The sequence below is a fragment of the Lichenostomus cassidix genome, chromosome 20 (genome assembly GCF_008360975.1).
Source record: "Lichenostomus cassidix isolate B80296 chromosome 20, HeHo_3.0, whole genome shotgun sequence".
Classification (NCBI taxonomy): Eukaryota; Metazoa; Chordata; class Aves; order Passeriformes; family Meliphagidae; genus Lichenostomus; species Lichenostomus cassidix.
Genome location: NC_139500.1, coordinates 358,968 through 375,981, shown reverse-complemented (window position 1 = coordinate 375,981; position 17,014 = coordinate 358,968). Strand labels below are relative to the sequence as shown.

Below are 17,014 nucleotides of genomic sequence, written 5' to 3'. Positions count from 1 at the left end.
TTAGTAACGCCAAGACTGGTTGCATGTCTTGTCCAACATGCGCTTTTATAGTGTAGACAAGGACCTGGCTAAAGCTCATCAACAGAGCCTGGTTATTCAAATCAGACACTTGGAGAATTGCATACTGCAACAGCACTAACAACTGTTTGCAAAACTGTTTGTATAAACAAATTGTTAGGTACAAACCTGGCATCCACACTTCTCAATAGCTTCTAAACACTGAATAAATGAAAGAACAAACTGATCAAGCAAGTTAGTCTCTTCATATGGAAACAATCTTACCCAAGCTAGTCTGATGATTGGGGTTCACATAAAGGTCTTTGCTCCATTCTACCATACATTTTAAAATAGAAACTAAACATTCAAGTCCTTTTTTCCTCAGGCTTAACTCCTAAAACATGAAGAAAAATAATAATAAAATTTAAAGCAGAGAAACCAAACCAACAAACAGTGCTGAGAACAGTCTCCATACCAGTCTCCTTCTAAGGACTGGGAAAGTATAATCTTGAAAATAAAATGCTTATGGTGGAGATATGGCACAAAGTCTGCACAACGCAAATCCCACAGAAGGCACTACTAGTTCATGAGCTCAAGAAGGTAAGTCATTTGTGTGAGGCAGAGGAAGACTCATTTGGTTTTCTCTCCATGGCAGTCCAACTAAAGAGACCAGAACCAGCCTGGTCTCACAGTGCAAAGAGGCAGCAAAATCACCAAGTAAATTAATGGCACTGCTTCAGCATCCAATTGCAAATTAGCAAACTAATAAAAAGTAACATCAGTAGGTTACAGACACCATGAACCACTGGAAGTATCAGTAAGGATGCAGAAATAGCACTGTTTATGAAACAATAGTACCTTATCTTCAAAGATGTTTCCCTTACCTGTAAAGGTGTCATTCCCAGCTCATGCCCACTTCGTCCCTGTGCGATTTTGGACAAATCATTTACAAGGCGTTCAAATATATTAGCAGCGTTTAAATCACAATCATAGTTAACATAAATATCCACTACACACTGGGCATCTTGAAAATAAAAGAAAATGGAAGTATTAGGATTTGTGCCATAGCATTTTTAAAAGAAATCAGCCAGTTAGAGCAGACAGTGGGGAGTAATCCAGACATTTAACCCAAGCACTCTAGGATCAAATTAAAATTTTCATACTTAAACATTATAGGTGGCATTTGTTTTCAAAATAATTTTCATCTGCTGTCAGAAGAAGTGATTCTTTTATACAGTGGAAATACCTGCACAAATTCTAGTTAAAGTCTGAATCACCATCCATTTGTGTTCAAAGGAACTTGAAGAAGTCTCTAGAATATTCAGAAAGATCTCTTTGAAGAACACCTGCAAAATAAATAAGATCAAGGACCTGATGATCTGAAACTTATTAGAACCACATCAAATGTACAGATTCATTTCTGTTTGATCATTTCTCTTGAAGAGTAACATTTCATGCATATTAGAATTTGGATACAATAGTAATATACTAGTTTAGTAAGCAAACCAAACTAAGATATTAAAACATAAGTTCCAGCTGTCCTTTCACCATTACAGTATTTTGTGAACTACAGGATATGCAAATTATAGATTAAAAGTCTCTCACCTCAATCTGCATTTTTAAATGGGTCTTAAAATTTGAAAGCAGCGTGAGAAAGATTGCAAGAGAGAGCTCAAACACATCAGGAACAGAAGAGACTCCATTTTTAGATAATGCTACACAAAGATATTGCTTGATTGCATTGATGAACATTTCATGTGTCCTGAAAACCAGACCAGCATTCTGCAGCACTGAGAGAAGCAGCTGGAGAGACACAACCTTGGAACGCAATTCATGGGATCTAGAAAAAATTCAACATTAAATGTATTTCTATATTTCTTAGTATATACTTGTATTCAACATTAGGACTGTAGTATTTCTTCCACATCAAGAAGAAATTACTGCTATTTTAATTCATTTCAGTGCAGGGGGAAAGAGGGGTGGAAATCAGCCAAGTGATTTTTGAACAACTACCACCTAAATTTGAACTTTTTTTCAGTAATATTAACATCTTAGACTAGCCTAATAGATATAGCTCAGTGCTACTTAAGCAATTCCCCACTCTCCCGTCAAAATCTTCATAAATACTGTAGAGTCAAGGCCTCTTCAACTGATAAGATTAATAAACCTATTATGCAAAAACCAAAAATCTCAAATATTAAGTTTTTAATAATTTGAAGCTATTTTCTACCCTAGATTCATCAAACTAACTAAACCAGGGGCCTGACAAGTGAATTTTGAACACCTGCTTTACTATACAGCAGCTACTGAACTGTTTCCAAAAGCTACCTGGAGAGAACAGAATATTAAATACAGCCTCATTACTTGGGATCTGGTGGTCCATCCCCAAGCGGTTTCATGGAGAGCTTGCACAGTGACCTGAACACAAGGAAGGCATCCTTTTGTAGAACATGGGAAAATCTGGCAGCAGCTTGATGTCCAGATATATCTGTTTCCTTGAGAGTAAGAAACACAACACAGATTACTCAGTGAGACAAAGAAATGTAGCAATTAGGAGATTCCACAGCTCCTCTGAGAATCAGTTACAGATTGAAGAAAATAGTACATCTGGCAAAGTTTAAACTAAACCTAAACAGGATTACAAGGGATCCGGACCTTTTCACAAAGGTTGACTGACCCTTTATCTCTGTCCCCACACTGCATCAAAATACAATTAATATAACCAATTTTTCATCAAGGACAGGTATTTTCGATACATGCTTAAATTGCAGCTGCTGCTTCCTTTTTGAACCTGAACAGGACACACACATTTCTATCCCTTTCTTCCACGAAATCCCACTCCATTAGTTGGCATAATAAAAACATTTCTCCTTTCCCAGATGTATACTGGCATCCAGTGCAGTTATTTACCAGATTATCAGTGGAGGAAACAGACTGCCCATCATCTGGAATGCCGTTTGTTTGTACATTTTCATTGCTAGAAACAGAAAGAAGAGTATCCGCAGTCTCTAACGCAGGCAGAGCCTTGACTGGTTCTGTTACCTGTTTTTCTTCAGCCACTAAAGAGAAAAAAGGAATAATTATTAAAATCACGCATTAGGTGTTTTCTATCCCATGACTTTGTACCACCGAGTGGGACAGAAGTAGCACTAGTAACCCACAAAGTTTCTCACCTATCAGCAGAAGGATATTGTGATACAGTGGAAACCTATTGTTGCTGCCTCAGTAGCCGTTCTTGTCAAGATACTTAGTAACAAAAATAACCTCCATGCTTGTACAATCAACACATATGCAACTATTTTACTTTAGAAGACGTAGCTACCTTTCACAGCTGACTGGACCACATCTTCCAAGATGTCTTTAACCATTTCCTTTCCTCCATCAATTGTTTCTTCTAATGAAACACACAGAGAATTTTTAATTTAGCATTTTTGTTTACGAAGAGGATTAAAAGGAAAAACATGACAAAGACAGAAGTGTAAGAAGTTATCAATTTTCTTCAGTAGTTCTCATGGAAAGTAATTTTTGAGAAGTCATACAAAAATATTCATTGCTGTTATTTATGTTGTTTAAATTAAAGCATCATTATTTTTAATGTAGTTATTTTGTCACTTATATTTATCAACTGCTACAAACATTCCTAATTTGGATCCAGTATATGCCAATGATATGATCTTCATAATATGGACCATTTTTACCACAGGACTTCAACTACCTGAGAGTGATTCTGTCACTTCCCACATACCATGACAATTCTCTTCCTTTCTTTCCCCTTTATCAATCTATTCAAGTCAAATTCCATTAAAATTCTATATAGACAAAGCACACATAGTTTAGCTAGAGTTCTAGGGAAAACAGGAGTCTTTCTGCAGCAGTTTTAACGTAGACACAAGCCGTGGATGACAGCACACTCTGAAAGACTACTGAGGAGAGCCAAGGGAGCCAGTGACTTCTCCTCAAAGTGGCCTCCAAGAGCCCTTTCCAACAGAAAGGCTGGAAGTGAAAGCAACAGACACCCACTGTGCTCCTGCTCACCTGATGCCGGCAAGGCAGGGTCCCGGGGCAGCTCCCCTTGGCCGGTGCCTGCCCCGCCTGGCTCCCCGTTGGTCAGCGCGGCGCCGGCGGCAGCTCTGCCTCCCCAAGAGCCGGGCTGGCGCTGTCCTGGCCGCGGGGAGCGTGACACGAGTGCTGCAGGGGACTGCGGCTTCTGCACAGGCACTCGCTCTGCTTCTCTGGACTCCTGCATCTTGAAAAACCCACGTGAAAAGGCTCAACAAAGCATAGAACATGGTAAGGAAAATCCTGTCTGTGATGACTGATGTTCCTTTGTGAATTCACGTGTTAGCAAGAAACAGTGAAACTATAATCACTTGGCCGATCAGATTAAAAAGATACTTTCAAGCTTATTTTAAAAGCATGATGCCTTTCTCCAATGCCATTTAACAGAAGCTACAGTGTGAAACCTTGTCATCAGCAGTGAGCATCACCTTTTATCTTCAAATCAGTCAGTATGCCTCACTGCAGGATTTCTAACATGATGAACCAACAGATATGCAACTACAATGACAGACCCATTAAAAACAATACCTAAAAAGTTTTCAGTCATTTGCAAGCCTAAATGTTTGAGATCAGAAAAAGTAATAGTTACTTACGGCTTGATTTTCCATCCGTGTAAAAATGACATTTAACATCTGTGTCAGGGTAGCTTTGGCAGTTGTCTGGTTAATGAGATTTTTACTGGCCAGATAGATGTTGTAGCAGGTTCTAACAGTTTGAAGAATTGTTCCTTCATGAATTTCTATATACGGAGATGTTACTGCAGTGAGGAGAGCCTGGAAAAGCCCATAACACAGTAAAAATTATATCTGAGCAACTAGGCAGCAATGCTCTTCACGTTCTTCATGCATGTCTTCCAGAAAAAACAGTGTTTTTGCTACAAAACACAGGTATCTTTTTTAAAGACTTTAAAAGAAACAATATTTCAAATCAAAGAAAGTTTAAAAGGACTTCCATATCTCTGTTCTCTCCTGAGCTGTTCTTAGAGGGTTTTACCAAAATTAATTTTCCACTAATGGAGATACTCCATCTTCAAATCAAAGTTATTATATTCCATAGCTTCATTTCCACACAAGAGCCAATTGGCCTCCACTAACATCAAGTTGGATTACCAGAATGTTCACCAACTTCCAACCTCTGCTACAGTAGCCCAAGAAGATTTCAGAGCCACAACACACAGCACAGACACTCCCATGCCTTGTTGAGAACATACACTGGCAGCTGTCTGGAAAAATGGTCATGGGAGCAGACAGGCTTGAACAGCATTCCATGGCACTACATCCCAGTTCCAGGGTCTCCCATCAGGGATTAGAGCAATTCCCTGGCCTGATGGAAGTGGGTACTGTGAGCTTCTAAGAGGAGCACCGAGCTGTCTGAAAGATGGCTCATCTCAGAAAGAAGGATAAACATTTATAAAATATTCCCTTACTTTCTGCTTCCCCAACAGGAAATACATTTTCCACACCAACTCTGCCCTGGTGACAGCCTCCCTGAACACAGTGACATGTGGAACAGTGTAAATAATGGAGCAGCTGTGCCCTTAGTAATATTTCACATTCTTTTTTTCAGTTACAAAATGAAAGACAGAGAAAGCAAATAGTTATTGCACCAAAATAAATAAAATACCTTAATTATCTGTAGTTGTACTCCTTCATCTGTTTGAGGACCCTGAAAGCAATTGCAAATTGTTTCAACTATTCGGTCAATCAGTCGTTTTCCAGGAGCTCCACTGTCCGGAGCATTGCCAGTGATATGCCCATATGCAATGAGTTTCTAGAGAGAAGGAATGCAGCTTAGATGACCATATATTGTTAAGAAAAACACAGTTTAGTAAAGCATAAAAAGGGTTGTTTATATAGCATACCTCACTTAACCAGTTTTAACACAAAAATTTAACACAATCTATAGTCCGGCCACCAAATACTTCGACTGCTCACATATGTGGACAAAACAGACCTTACTATGCCACAAAAGCTTTTTCCACCCAGACAATTTCTTCATATCATAACCAGAGAAAATTTTTTAAACAGTAGTCTTTGCATTACACCTTTGTATTACACCTATTCAAAACCAAAGGGTTCTGCCGAAGATGTATAAGAATTCTGTAGGTATCTAAAGAGGAAAAAGAAAGATAGATTCCAGAGTGTGACCTCCACCACAACATCAGCACCACAAAAAACCCCACAGTAATACTCCTTGCAGAACACTCTAGACAGAGCATCTTGACTAAGGTAAGGATCCCTGAGCCTCAGCAAAGGCCTGCTACAGAAGAGCAGCTACACTCCTCGCTGTGCCCACGTGCCAGGCCAGCAGTGAGCCCAGGCAGGGGCTACGTACTCTGCCTGCCGTGTGGGGCCAGAGCACAGCAGGGCGGGGCAGAGCAGGGCTGCTCCTCCCGCACTTGGTAACTGCAGCTTTCTCCATCTCACTCTGACCACACTTAACCAGAACACTTACCTGTAAACAATCCAGGGAAGTACTGACAATGCGTGGAGATTTTGACTGGCAGGCCAGCTCAAATGGAAGGAAGTATTTATCTGCTTCAATGAAATTTGCTTTTGGTGGAGCCGCAGTGCCTTCTCTAGGTCAGATAAGAAGTTATTAATTTTTCTAAATACATGTATGACAGTAATCTACACCTTCTCCATTTTCTAAACTTAAAGCTCAATAATGTACAGCAGCATACAAATGCACTGCAGCTTTCTTGCATATACTGTCTTAAAGGAAGATCAATTTTCTTTTAAAATCACACAGAAACCACTTTACATTTATTTATACTCTCTCTGATCTTTTTCATATCTTCTTTAGCTTAACTCTTCCCTCAGTATACTCCAACACTGTCCCACTACCTGAAATACTGGAAAACTCCTACACAACTGATAAATCTACCCATGCTTTTCAAAATTGATAAAACAGCCCATAAGAGGAATACTAAGCAAATAGACACAAATTTGGAGAACCATTTGTTCATTTTTAATCATTGCTGGAAAACTGTTTTAAAAATTTTATTTAAGTAATATTTAAATAGGCGTTCTTGATCTAGGTAATAAAGAGCACATGCTATCAAACAGAGGTTACATACTGCTCCCCATTATTTCCTATCAGGCTATTGAGTCCAGTAAAAGGAAGCAAAAAACTGGCACCTTTTAGAAATTTTGCAATTTTTTCCTGATGAAATTCAGAGGCAGTTATGGCTTGAGTACAGCTACAAACATTGTGTAAGCAAAACACACAGGCCATAGGCTCTTGGCAGAAAAATGGGTGAAAGGGTATTCACAAACTTAACTGCTGTAATGTATATACACTCTTACACTTCCACAAAATTATTCCATTTGCTCTTTTCACACACAGTTTATAGTAATTAATAATTTACCTTTGCTTTTCCAGCTCACTTTTTATTTCATCTGGAAGAAGAAAAAAATTCAAGCCTCAGTCATCATTATCAGTAACATAGTAATAAAGCAAAGTTGTTTCAAATCAAGTCTTGCACTTTAGTGTTTGCTATTCCAATACTGTAACACCTCAGCTTCAGAGGTCACAAAGTTTCACCAGTTACTGAAAAGTGTATCTCTCAAATTTTATATTTAAAGAGCTCCCTGTCACTCTCATGGCATCTCCTTCAGTCAGAAACATCTTCAACCCCTGTGCTGCCCACCCAACAAAAGTCCTGCAGCGTTCCTTTCAGGCAACAAAACTGGAAAAAGATTGGCCTTGCAGCAATTTCTTCCAGAGCTTCCCGTCATAAATGCAAGATGAAGCTCACACTGAGTAGCTGCCTTTCTATAGTAGATGGATGGGCTCAGATTGCTTGTACTGAAAACTGAGCATTAAAACAGAGGACATTTGTTGTCTGCCTGCAACTCGATGCCTCCTCTGTGGCTGTAGAGTCAGGTTTGTGTCAGTGACAACATGCTAGTTCCTGTGCAGAAAATGGCTTGTGCTGGCACAAGGACACGGGCCATGTCCTTTCATAGTCCAGCCGAGCAGCAGGCAGCTGTGCCAACACAAACACGTGGAGGAGCAGCCAAAGCTTCCCTCCTCCCGTCCAGTAAACCCGACCACATTGCCCAACTCCAGCCTGCCTTCAACTTCATAAAAACGCCAACATCCTGCAAGTAGTGATCACATCCATCCCTAGAGTCCTTCAGAAAAGTCTGCTGTGGGGAAGCCAGAGTCTTCTCTTTGCCCCAGCATTCTCTGAACACACTGGCCAAGAGACCAAACTAGGAAACACAACTTATTTCGGACATTTGTCATTTATACATAGAGACTTCTTAAACACACAACCAGATTCCCAAGCAAAGGCATGGTTGAAAAGATTTTTTTTTTTAACTTGTTAACAAGCTAATTAAACAAATTCTGCTGTTTACAAAGCTCAAAGATATGTATGTGGAGCTGCCCAGGCAATCAAAGGCCACAGAACCAGGCTGGCTGCACAGTATGTCATTAAAAACAGCCCCAATAGGGCAGGAGTAATAGTTTATGTGAGAGACTCAGGTGCACAATTAGCATTAGACTAATATGAACTGCTATGATACACACTGTCGGTGTTTCACTGCAAATTTTTCAGGATAATTTCAGTAGATTTTTAAGAATCATGTACCTAGAGCTCCATGTAAAAGCTTATTAAACAACTATTTTTATACAATACAATGGTCTGTTGAAAACAAATTTTCTTAAAAACACTGTTTTCTAAAGCTGAGCAGAACAGCTTCTCTGTTTAAAACCTTCCATTTCTCCCAGTCTTTTCTGGGGTTTACTGGCACTACAAGTACAGGAGACAACCATTACACTGATAAAGCAAGAAATTGAATGAAGGAATCTATTCAAACTCTGCTTACTGAACATTAGAAGTATTAGTGTATTTCGAAGGAGGAAAAAACCCCAAAACTTCTAAAAAACACCACTGGGAACTGGTTTTGTTCCTTTTCCTCCACACTTCTTGCGTTTATATCCTACTTGAGCCTATGCTACTACTGACCTCTACAAGGTCATGTGTACTTTGCAGTCCAAAACTGATCAGTATTAGTCCAGTGAAAGGACTGAAGAACAAGGAAAAAAGGGTAAGAAGAGTTTAAATTTAGAACAATTAAAGCTAATTAAAATTAGAATGAAAGAATACCTATATTTCCTACACACGAGAAACAGTAAAATTCAGTAGTGATTGACTTAAATTGTCAGGAGTTACACGTACAAACCAATACAGCACTCATGTGTTGTATGAAAGAAAACAAGAGCATCATTCCCACTATTAGAAACTTCTGTCCCTCTCACCAAACAACAAATGTAAAGCATAGGTAAGTAATAGAAACACTGCTACAGTAACACCACAGCAGAAGCCATAAAAACAGGTTAATTTCCATTAGGAAGCTATACAATACACCAGTTTCTACTTGGAAGAAATAATTAATGTTAGACTTTCCTTGTCCCAGGAGCAGATATCATCTACACGTACTCTGTGCCTGTGTTGCCTGGTTTACAACCAGTACAATGCCTCAAGGCTCCAATAAAAACACCATTGCATAGAAAAGACTGCACAGCAAAAGGGATTTAGTAAGAGGCAGAAATGGATTATTCAAAGTATGACTTAGAGAAAAGTGCAGCAGACAACATCTGACACAATGACCACTTTCATAAAGTAACTACATTTCTTTCAAACGGACTTATTTTTACTCAGTGTTAACTGGACTTTTTATTATTATTTACAACATTGAAGCCTCTTTCATCCATGACAGTTTGTATAGGTTACTAAGTTTGGCCTGAATTCTTCAGACTGCCAGTAACATTCTTCCCACATTTCCTCCCATATTTACTATTGTACAGAGCTTGAAAATTAAGTTGACAACTGTCAATTAACTACTATGAAAATTTGGAACGGTCATAGTCTTAGTTAATATCAAGTATAACCTTAATTTAAACCAAATATATGAAAATAAAACTGATTTTTTTCACTTGAGAAAAAAAAATAGGCTTAACCAAAATACAATAAAGATTGGGGAAAAAAAGTCACATGTAAATAAAAGAAACCCCACTCCTGTTGGCAACCTAAAATGATCAAATAATTTACACCAAATATAACAGAGATTCTCCCATACAGTTATCCAAGCCCCTGACAGTGGGTCAACAGAAGGTTATCTCTTCAGACTGACCTCTGCTTTAGTCCAGGAAAGCCTATGGACTTTTTCCAAGTAAGATGAGGAAAAAAAAGTCCACCATCACAAGCATTAGCTCCCCTCAAACACAATGTGCCTTAAAACATGCAGGCATGGAATAGTCATAATCCAAGTGGCAAGTGCCAACGGGCGGCTATTGCACAACACTCCTCCCAAAATCATCATGTGCGATGTGTTAGCAAACACAGACCTTCACTAGGCATCTTACAAGGAAGTTCCCTTTCTCAGCCTCTAGATATACTTACATAGCAGCAAAACAGGTTCTCCGTCCTGTAAATGTGCTCGATGCATGGGGGCAGTTAGGGAAGAGATCAGGAAAAGGAATTCTTTAGGAAAAGCAGTCTCTAAGTGCTGGGACACACGTGTTATTCTCTTGCTTACAATACCAACTTTAAATAATAATTAAAATACCTTTCCATCTGGTTATCCTTCTCTGGATATACTGTCACTACAGGTAGCTCCTACAGATCTCCTGACAGTAAAGATTGCAGGGAGGAAGATAAAAATGACAGCATTTCTTTAAGCTCACTCTCTCTCTTCCTGGGACAGAACTTGCCCCTGCCCAGCCTCCTTACAGACCCAATCTGTCCTTTTTTCTGTCCTGGCTACACTAAATGTTCCCAGTTCAAATAAAAATATTGATAGAAAGCAACCAAAACTGAAAGAGAGATGCCACTTGTGCAAAATAAGAAAGGGTCACAGAGAACTCCAGCTGCAGAGCTCTACTGTTCTACCCAGTTTATCTTTTGCTTCTTTATGATACATCTTACGTTGTCAGAACTTTTAACATAGAGACCTTTACATAAGCTTGTACTTGCAGATTTCAGGACCACTCCACCAACTTCACTAAAAGTGCTTTCAGCTCTAAAAACATCACAGACATTAGATATACTTGACTTGGCCACACTGCTAACAGACCTTAACCAGTCCGAATACGAGCTGGAGGTTAGAGGTCAAATTTAACAGCCTGGGAAGCTCTGGGTCTCCGTAAACGAAGGGCCTTAAAAAGTCTTGTTTCCTAGTCTAAAAGTTTACAAATCATTTTCTCAAACCGAAGTGGCAAGCCCAAATCCCTCCTGTTTCATACCGAGACCAGAACTTAATAAAACAGGTATTTGAGGGGTTTCCTCTCGTATTTGCACGTCCTGTACTACGTAGAGAACTTTCCCTCAGCTCCAAAGTCCTGAGCTCAGGCGGGGGCGCGGGGCTCCCCGCACCCCGCCGGGACGCGAGGTGGAGAGGACATGTCCCGGAGGGCTGGGCCCCTTCCACCGCTGCGCCCCCTGCGCCCTGCGCGGGCCGGGCCGGGCCGACTCACCCAGCGCCACCTGGCAGGCTCTCCGCAGCTGCCCGTGCGGGGGCCGCTTCGCCTCCTTCTCCGCCAGGATCTTCTCCAGGGCCCGCGACACGAACATGCTCTTAGTGCGGGCGTCCTGCTCGCGAGCCGGGGGCTGCATGGCGGGGCCGGGAGTGAGGCGGGGGCCGGGAACAAGAGCCGGGCGGGCACTCGCGGCCCACGGCACCACCCGGAAGGGACGCGCCTCCCTCAGCGGCGGCGGCGCCGCCACGGCGCCGCCATGTTGGCACCGTCACGTGACACAGCCCAGTCCTGGTCCCGTCCACAGAGCCGTGCGTGACGGGCGGGGAGAGGGGCGGGGAGAGGGAGAGGGGCGGGGAGGAGGGGCAGGAGAGGAGAGGGGGCGGGGAGAGGGAGAAGGGCGGGGAGAGAGGGGCGGGGAGAGAGAGAGGGGCGGGGAGAGGGAGAAGGGCGGGGAGAGGGAGAGGGGCGGGGAGAGGGAGAGGGGCGGGGAGAGAGAGAGGGGCGGGGAGAGGGAGAAGGGCGGGGAGAGGGAGAGGGGCGGGGAGAGGGAGAGGGGCGGGGAGAGAGAGAGGGGCGGGGAGAGGGAGAAGGGCGGGGAGAGGGAGAGGGGCGGGGAGAGGGAGAGGGGCGGGGAGAGAGAGAGGGGCGGGGAGAGGGAGAAGGGCGGGGAGAGGGAGAGGGGCGGGGAGAGGGAGACGGCCGGGGAGATGGCGGGGGTTTACGCTGCTGGTCGAACGGAATTATAATTTGCCGACGGCGAAGTCACGTTGCTAGACTACTCGGGTTTATAATGCTTCTAATCTAAGCATCTCGCCATTCGCATTATGCCTGTTAACTCACAGTCTTGTGACGAGGCATGGAGAGAGAGCACGTGAAAGACCCAAAGTCGTACATTAAAGAGAACTCAGTAAAAATTAAATTTTCAGCCACAGAAATTAACCCTCCTCTAATAACCTTAAACCTAATTGTATCTTCTCCCTTTACTCTTTGCCTGGGTGGTAAGGCACCTTACACGCAAAATGCAGTTCTGGATTCCGAAGACAGCACAATGCGTGAAAATCATCCATATTTACTCCACTGACTCCCTCCTTGGTCTATCAACCATCACTGCACACAGCCATCTCTTCCATGAAGTTCCACAAAGGTCTTCTTCAAATTCAAATGGCCACATCTAACAGACAATACAGGAGCACATTTGATTCTGTAGATTGCAATTTTGCTTCCTTCTTTTCAAACAGCAGGACTCTTAACCCTTTAAAATGTCATTAATGAACCTTTAGTGTCAATTTGTCAAGAACTGCAATTTTTGTCCCCGAAACCACCAACAAATGCTCCAAACACCTGTGCAAAACATTAGTTTAGTATTACTTCCCAGGGGAAATTGACTAGTGCTTGTATTTTTAGATACGTATTTTTTAAATATGCTCCCAGACAGAAATGTGACTGCAAACCCAACCCCTCAATGTCTGGACGTGTCTGGACATGTGATTCTCCTTTCACTTATACCACTGTATATTAAGGGTAATTCTACTGTTATCACTGAAATTACGGTGATGCAGAAGTGACATAACTAAATGACAAATAAGGCGCTGAATCTTTTTTGAGGGTTGCTGACTTAGTTATTGACACAAAAGGAGGCTGTAATTACTGTCAGCAGCATTGCAGAACTAATTAAGCAGCAGAGCTCTTCATGTATTGTCAGCCAAATTATCAGTTCTGATTTTAGGGTTTTTATTGTGGGACAGGATTAATTCTCAAGGGAGAATCAAAAAAAAGGCTAGTTTTTAGAAAATAGATTGAACAGATGGTCTAACAGAGATTTTTAAAAATTTGTCTATCAGGCAAAACCCGTTTTTCAAATCATAGAGTAGTATCTGAATTTCTAGGTGCAGGGGCACACTGAGGTTATTCCAAAGAGCCAAGAGACAATAGCAAGCCTCAGTTACAATGAGCTTTCTGATTGCCAGTGTCACTCAAAATAGCTCTGACTAGGGAGACTGAGTTAGAATAATTTTATCCAAATGCACCTGGACTTTCCAGCATGGGGCATATAATGTATCAGTGTCTGCTGGCCCACAGAATGTCTCAATCACCAGAGACAGACAGTTCTAATGTCTAATTAGGCCCCCTCAGCAAACAGTGCTCTTCTCACACTGACATGACTGTTTGCAAGTGAAAGAATAATGGGGTTGGTATCATTCTTACAACTATTTTCAAATATTCTTTTCCTCAAAGTATTTTAAGATTACACTAGCTGATTTTCTGAGGGAAAATGTGAGTTATTTGGCTAACTCAAAAGCAACATAGGCTAGTCTAATGCTACTACTGAACACAGCACTGTGCTGCAGAGTGTAATTGCATTATGTATGTCCCTGGCTGGAGGTATGCAAGGAAAGAAAGCCTTTCCAGTGGGAGAAAAGGCAGAGCAAGGGGGAAGAAATACATGTATCTGCATGCAGATGTTTGCCAGTGGATTCAGTGGCAATTACAAGAATTACTATTAAACTGCTGTAAATAGCTCATTGTGGCAAGTACGTCTGTAGTGCCAGACATAAATCATGAGCAAACAATGCTTAACAGGTGGACACAGTTCACAGTTTATACAAGCTACTTCCTTGGCAAGAAGCTTCTCTGGATTTCTGCCCAGAGGCCAGGTGCTCTGTGCTGACTGACAGGACTAACCTTGCCGCACTTTCCCACTGGCATATTGCTACATAGGAATATATTTCCTTCCTTTAGGAAGGAAACCACACTCTAAAAATAGCTGTAGAATGGACAGGAAAATTATTGGAAAACCAGCACCAGTTTGCATAGTAGCTTAGCTCCCAGTCCAGCATTAGCACAGAACTTCTCTTCTTCTGCCCATTTTTAATCATTTCCATCGGGACTGATTCTATTTATTCTGCCTGGCTTCCAGGCACTTTCCCTGCTGTCCAGCAATGTACTTACTAGTGGATTTCCCAGGGTTCTCCCCATTTGATTCATTATCTCAGCTCTCTAATTTTTTCCAGTTCAACCCTGCATGCCTTAAAATCAATAAATCCTCATAGTAAAGAATTCTCCCACTGCCAGCAGTATAATTGAGGTAACTATTAAGTGGATAATTATACAAGTATTTGTATTTCACCATGATGTTTGTTCCCACTATTATCTTCAAGTCCTAATCTTCGACCTTCCATGTCTTCTGACCAACTTGCCACCAGCAGCCTCACACTGAACTTGCGCTCCTGCCCAGAGAAGCTCGGTGATGTGAAAAAAGGACACTGACAATATATCTAAACAGCACTGTGCAATGTCATGAGATGAAAAGAAAAATCACTCAGCAGAAGAGGCACTGGAGCTGTTTGTCTGCTGTGCTGTGCCAGAGCGACCAACACCAGCCGCAGCCAGCACTGCACTGCTCCCAGCGCCCACAGCCAGCCTCCAGAACTGACAGCAGCATTGCTGCTCACTGCTGAGATTTTGCCTTTTAGCCCAGTGTTTTACCTTGAAGACATTTACAAAGGATAATAGCAGCAGTTGGGATATGTGAGATTTATAATTCATACACTTTTAAGCCAAAACAAATTAAGTTGTTCTTTCCTTATAAAGCCAACAGGACAGATCAGACTAGCAGTTCTCTCTCTCACAAGAGAACCTGAACTTTCTTATAAAAAAATCTGAAAAACATACTTTGGTTTACCCAAAATTTGCTGGTTTCATATTTTTCACATTTTGAAGGATCAGCACCCTGTCCAAAGAAAGCAGACACTTCTCCCACAGAATAATCTTGTTAAAATCCCACTTTTCAATCAAAACCAAGTTAAAGGGTTTTTTTTTTTTTTCCCTTGTCCTGGCAGAAGGAGTGGCTTCCTGAGATCAGTTGTGGTACCAGACTCACATGACAGTATTGCAATAAACCACATGTGCTGGACAGAAGCAGATACAGACCCTTTGATGCTGAACTGCAGCCTCTATCCCTTGTCACAACAACAAATAATATGTAACCATAAGAGGATGTATTAGGAATGTAACAGTGTTCAGACAACCAGAGATGCAACAGAATCTGAAGATCAGACTTTAAATCAAAGTGTTTGCATAACCAAATACAATCGCCTTCACCACTCGTATTACTGAACAACCACTGCTCTCACCGGTAGCAGCATGTGCTTCCGATGACTAGCAGCCCTGAACCCAGTCACTTTAAGAAGCTCAACATACTCAGGCTTGAAAATTTCAGACTATTTTCATTTTACAGTCTTTAGAACCATACATGGGCCAGAAAAGTCTGCAGTTACCTAAATATAGAAAAACATTAGAAACAAGATGTCTTTGAAAACAACAAAAAGTGTATTTATCTTTAAAAAATAGCAGTCAGAGTGAGGGAGCAGTTGGGAAAAACATTTTTGCCAACTCCTGCTTAAGCCTGCAGAGTGACAACTGTAGTTGTTCAGAAAGATGCAAATGCAATGGAGTAACTCCCACACCCTGAGGTGCTGGAGAGGTGGAAGACCGAGGGCTGGATAATCACTTGCAAATTTCCTGTCTGAGAGGTGATAATGAGACTTTACTTGCCACACAGCAAGTGCTAGTTAGAGTTGTGTGTATCTGAATGGCACAGGACTGACTCTTCCATGTTGTATCTGTGCACAGAACAGCCTGCTTTGCACAACACTCTGCTTTTCCCCAAGGCAAGATTATAATGAGGCAGATTTTGTTGACTGAAACCTTGTACTCAGTTGAAACAAAGGAAACAGAATACTAATCTACTGAAGATCCTGGTTTCCAATTGTAGTGGGTTGACCCTGGCTAGATACACCAATATAACAAAATTCTGTCAGAATTTCTTAAACTGAAAGGAATTGAACACTGCAGATTTACAGTATTTTAGCAATTGCTCTCCACCTCTGACACACATGCCTGTGCATCAGCCCTGATTTTGCTTTCTATCAGGATGACTTCAGTCACAAGGAGAGCTATGAGTAGCTCTATGAGGGATTAAATTGATAAATTAACTTCTCTCTGACCTTTAATCTGATCTTTATGTCTCATCATTTTCTCATCATGTAAGAAACTCAGAGTATCATCAAGAGATGTCCCTAGCTTCACCATACATTTTCTTCAAATTATCTTTTCTTTTTCCCTTGAAAAGCTTCCTCAGCATAGCACTGAGCCTCCAGTTCCATGTTCTGTGGCAAAGAACATGGGTCTCCTCCTAACTCTGTTCCCAATGGCTTTCTGTTAAGACTTGTGCAGCAGTTACACTGTAATTCAAATGAAAGTGTTCTGTGATTTCACAAGTGATACTGCCAGTTTAATGGCATTTTTATTGCTACACTTACATTTAATGTTTCTGTACAAGATCAACCAGAGAAAAAGAAAAAAGCCTGTTTTGAAAATATCAATAGTGCAAAAAAAGTCTGATTCCCCTTCCCTAGAAGGACTGCTGTAGTCAATTAGTATTCTGTTAGAACTGGCGATGATTTCC

The 17,014-nt window shown here is 41.4% G+C and overlaps 1 protein-coding gene across 5 annotated transcripts in view; it reads right to left on the bottom strand.

Annotated features, from left to right (window-relative positions):
- ARFGEF2 (ARF guanine nucleotide exchange factor 2) overlaps nucleotides 1–11,833 on the bottom strand; it is a 33,144-nt gene extending 21,311 nt beyond the window's left edge. For 3 of the 5 annotated variants that reach the window (XM_085079438.1, XM_085079437.1, XM_085079440.1), the window contains exons 1-13: nucleotides 11,545–11,832; nucleotides 7,427–7,457; nucleotides 6,511–6,634; nucleotides 5,680–5,826; nucleotides 4,650–4,829; nucleotides 4,033–4,243; nucleotides 3,320–3,391; nucleotides 2,908–3,056; nucleotides 2,362–2,492; nucleotides 1,603–1,837; nucleotides 1,244–1,343; nucleotides 882–1,021; nucleotides 283–391 (exon numbers count right to left, since the gene is read on the bottom strand). In XM_085079438.1, coding sequence (XP_084935564.1) covers nucleotides 283–391; nucleotides 882–1,021; nucleotides 1,244–1,343; nucleotides 1,603–1,837; nucleotides 2,362–2,492; nucleotides 2,908–3,056; nucleotides 3,320–3,391; nucleotides 4,033–4,243; nucleotides 4,650–4,829; nucleotides 5,680–5,826; nucleotides 6,511–6,634; nucleotides 7,427–7,457; nucleotides 11,545–11,683 — 1,768 coding nt within the window. In that variant the 5' untranslated portion in view covers nucleotides 11,684–11,832. Of the gene's footprint in view, nucleotides 1–282; nucleotides 392–881; nucleotides 1,022–1,243; nucleotides 1,344–1,602; nucleotides 1,838–2,361; nucleotides 2,493–2,907; nucleotides 3,057–3,319; nucleotides 3,392–4,032; nucleotides 4,244–4,649; nucleotides 4,830–5,679; nucleotides 5,827–6,510; nucleotides 6,635–7,426; nucleotides 7,458–10,471; nucleotides 10,533–11,544 lie in introns of those variants that run through there. The other 2 variants (XM_085079436.1, XM_085079439.1) reach the window with 2 other exon arrangements.
- Nucleotides 11,834–17,014: the final 5,181 nt, after the last annotated feature.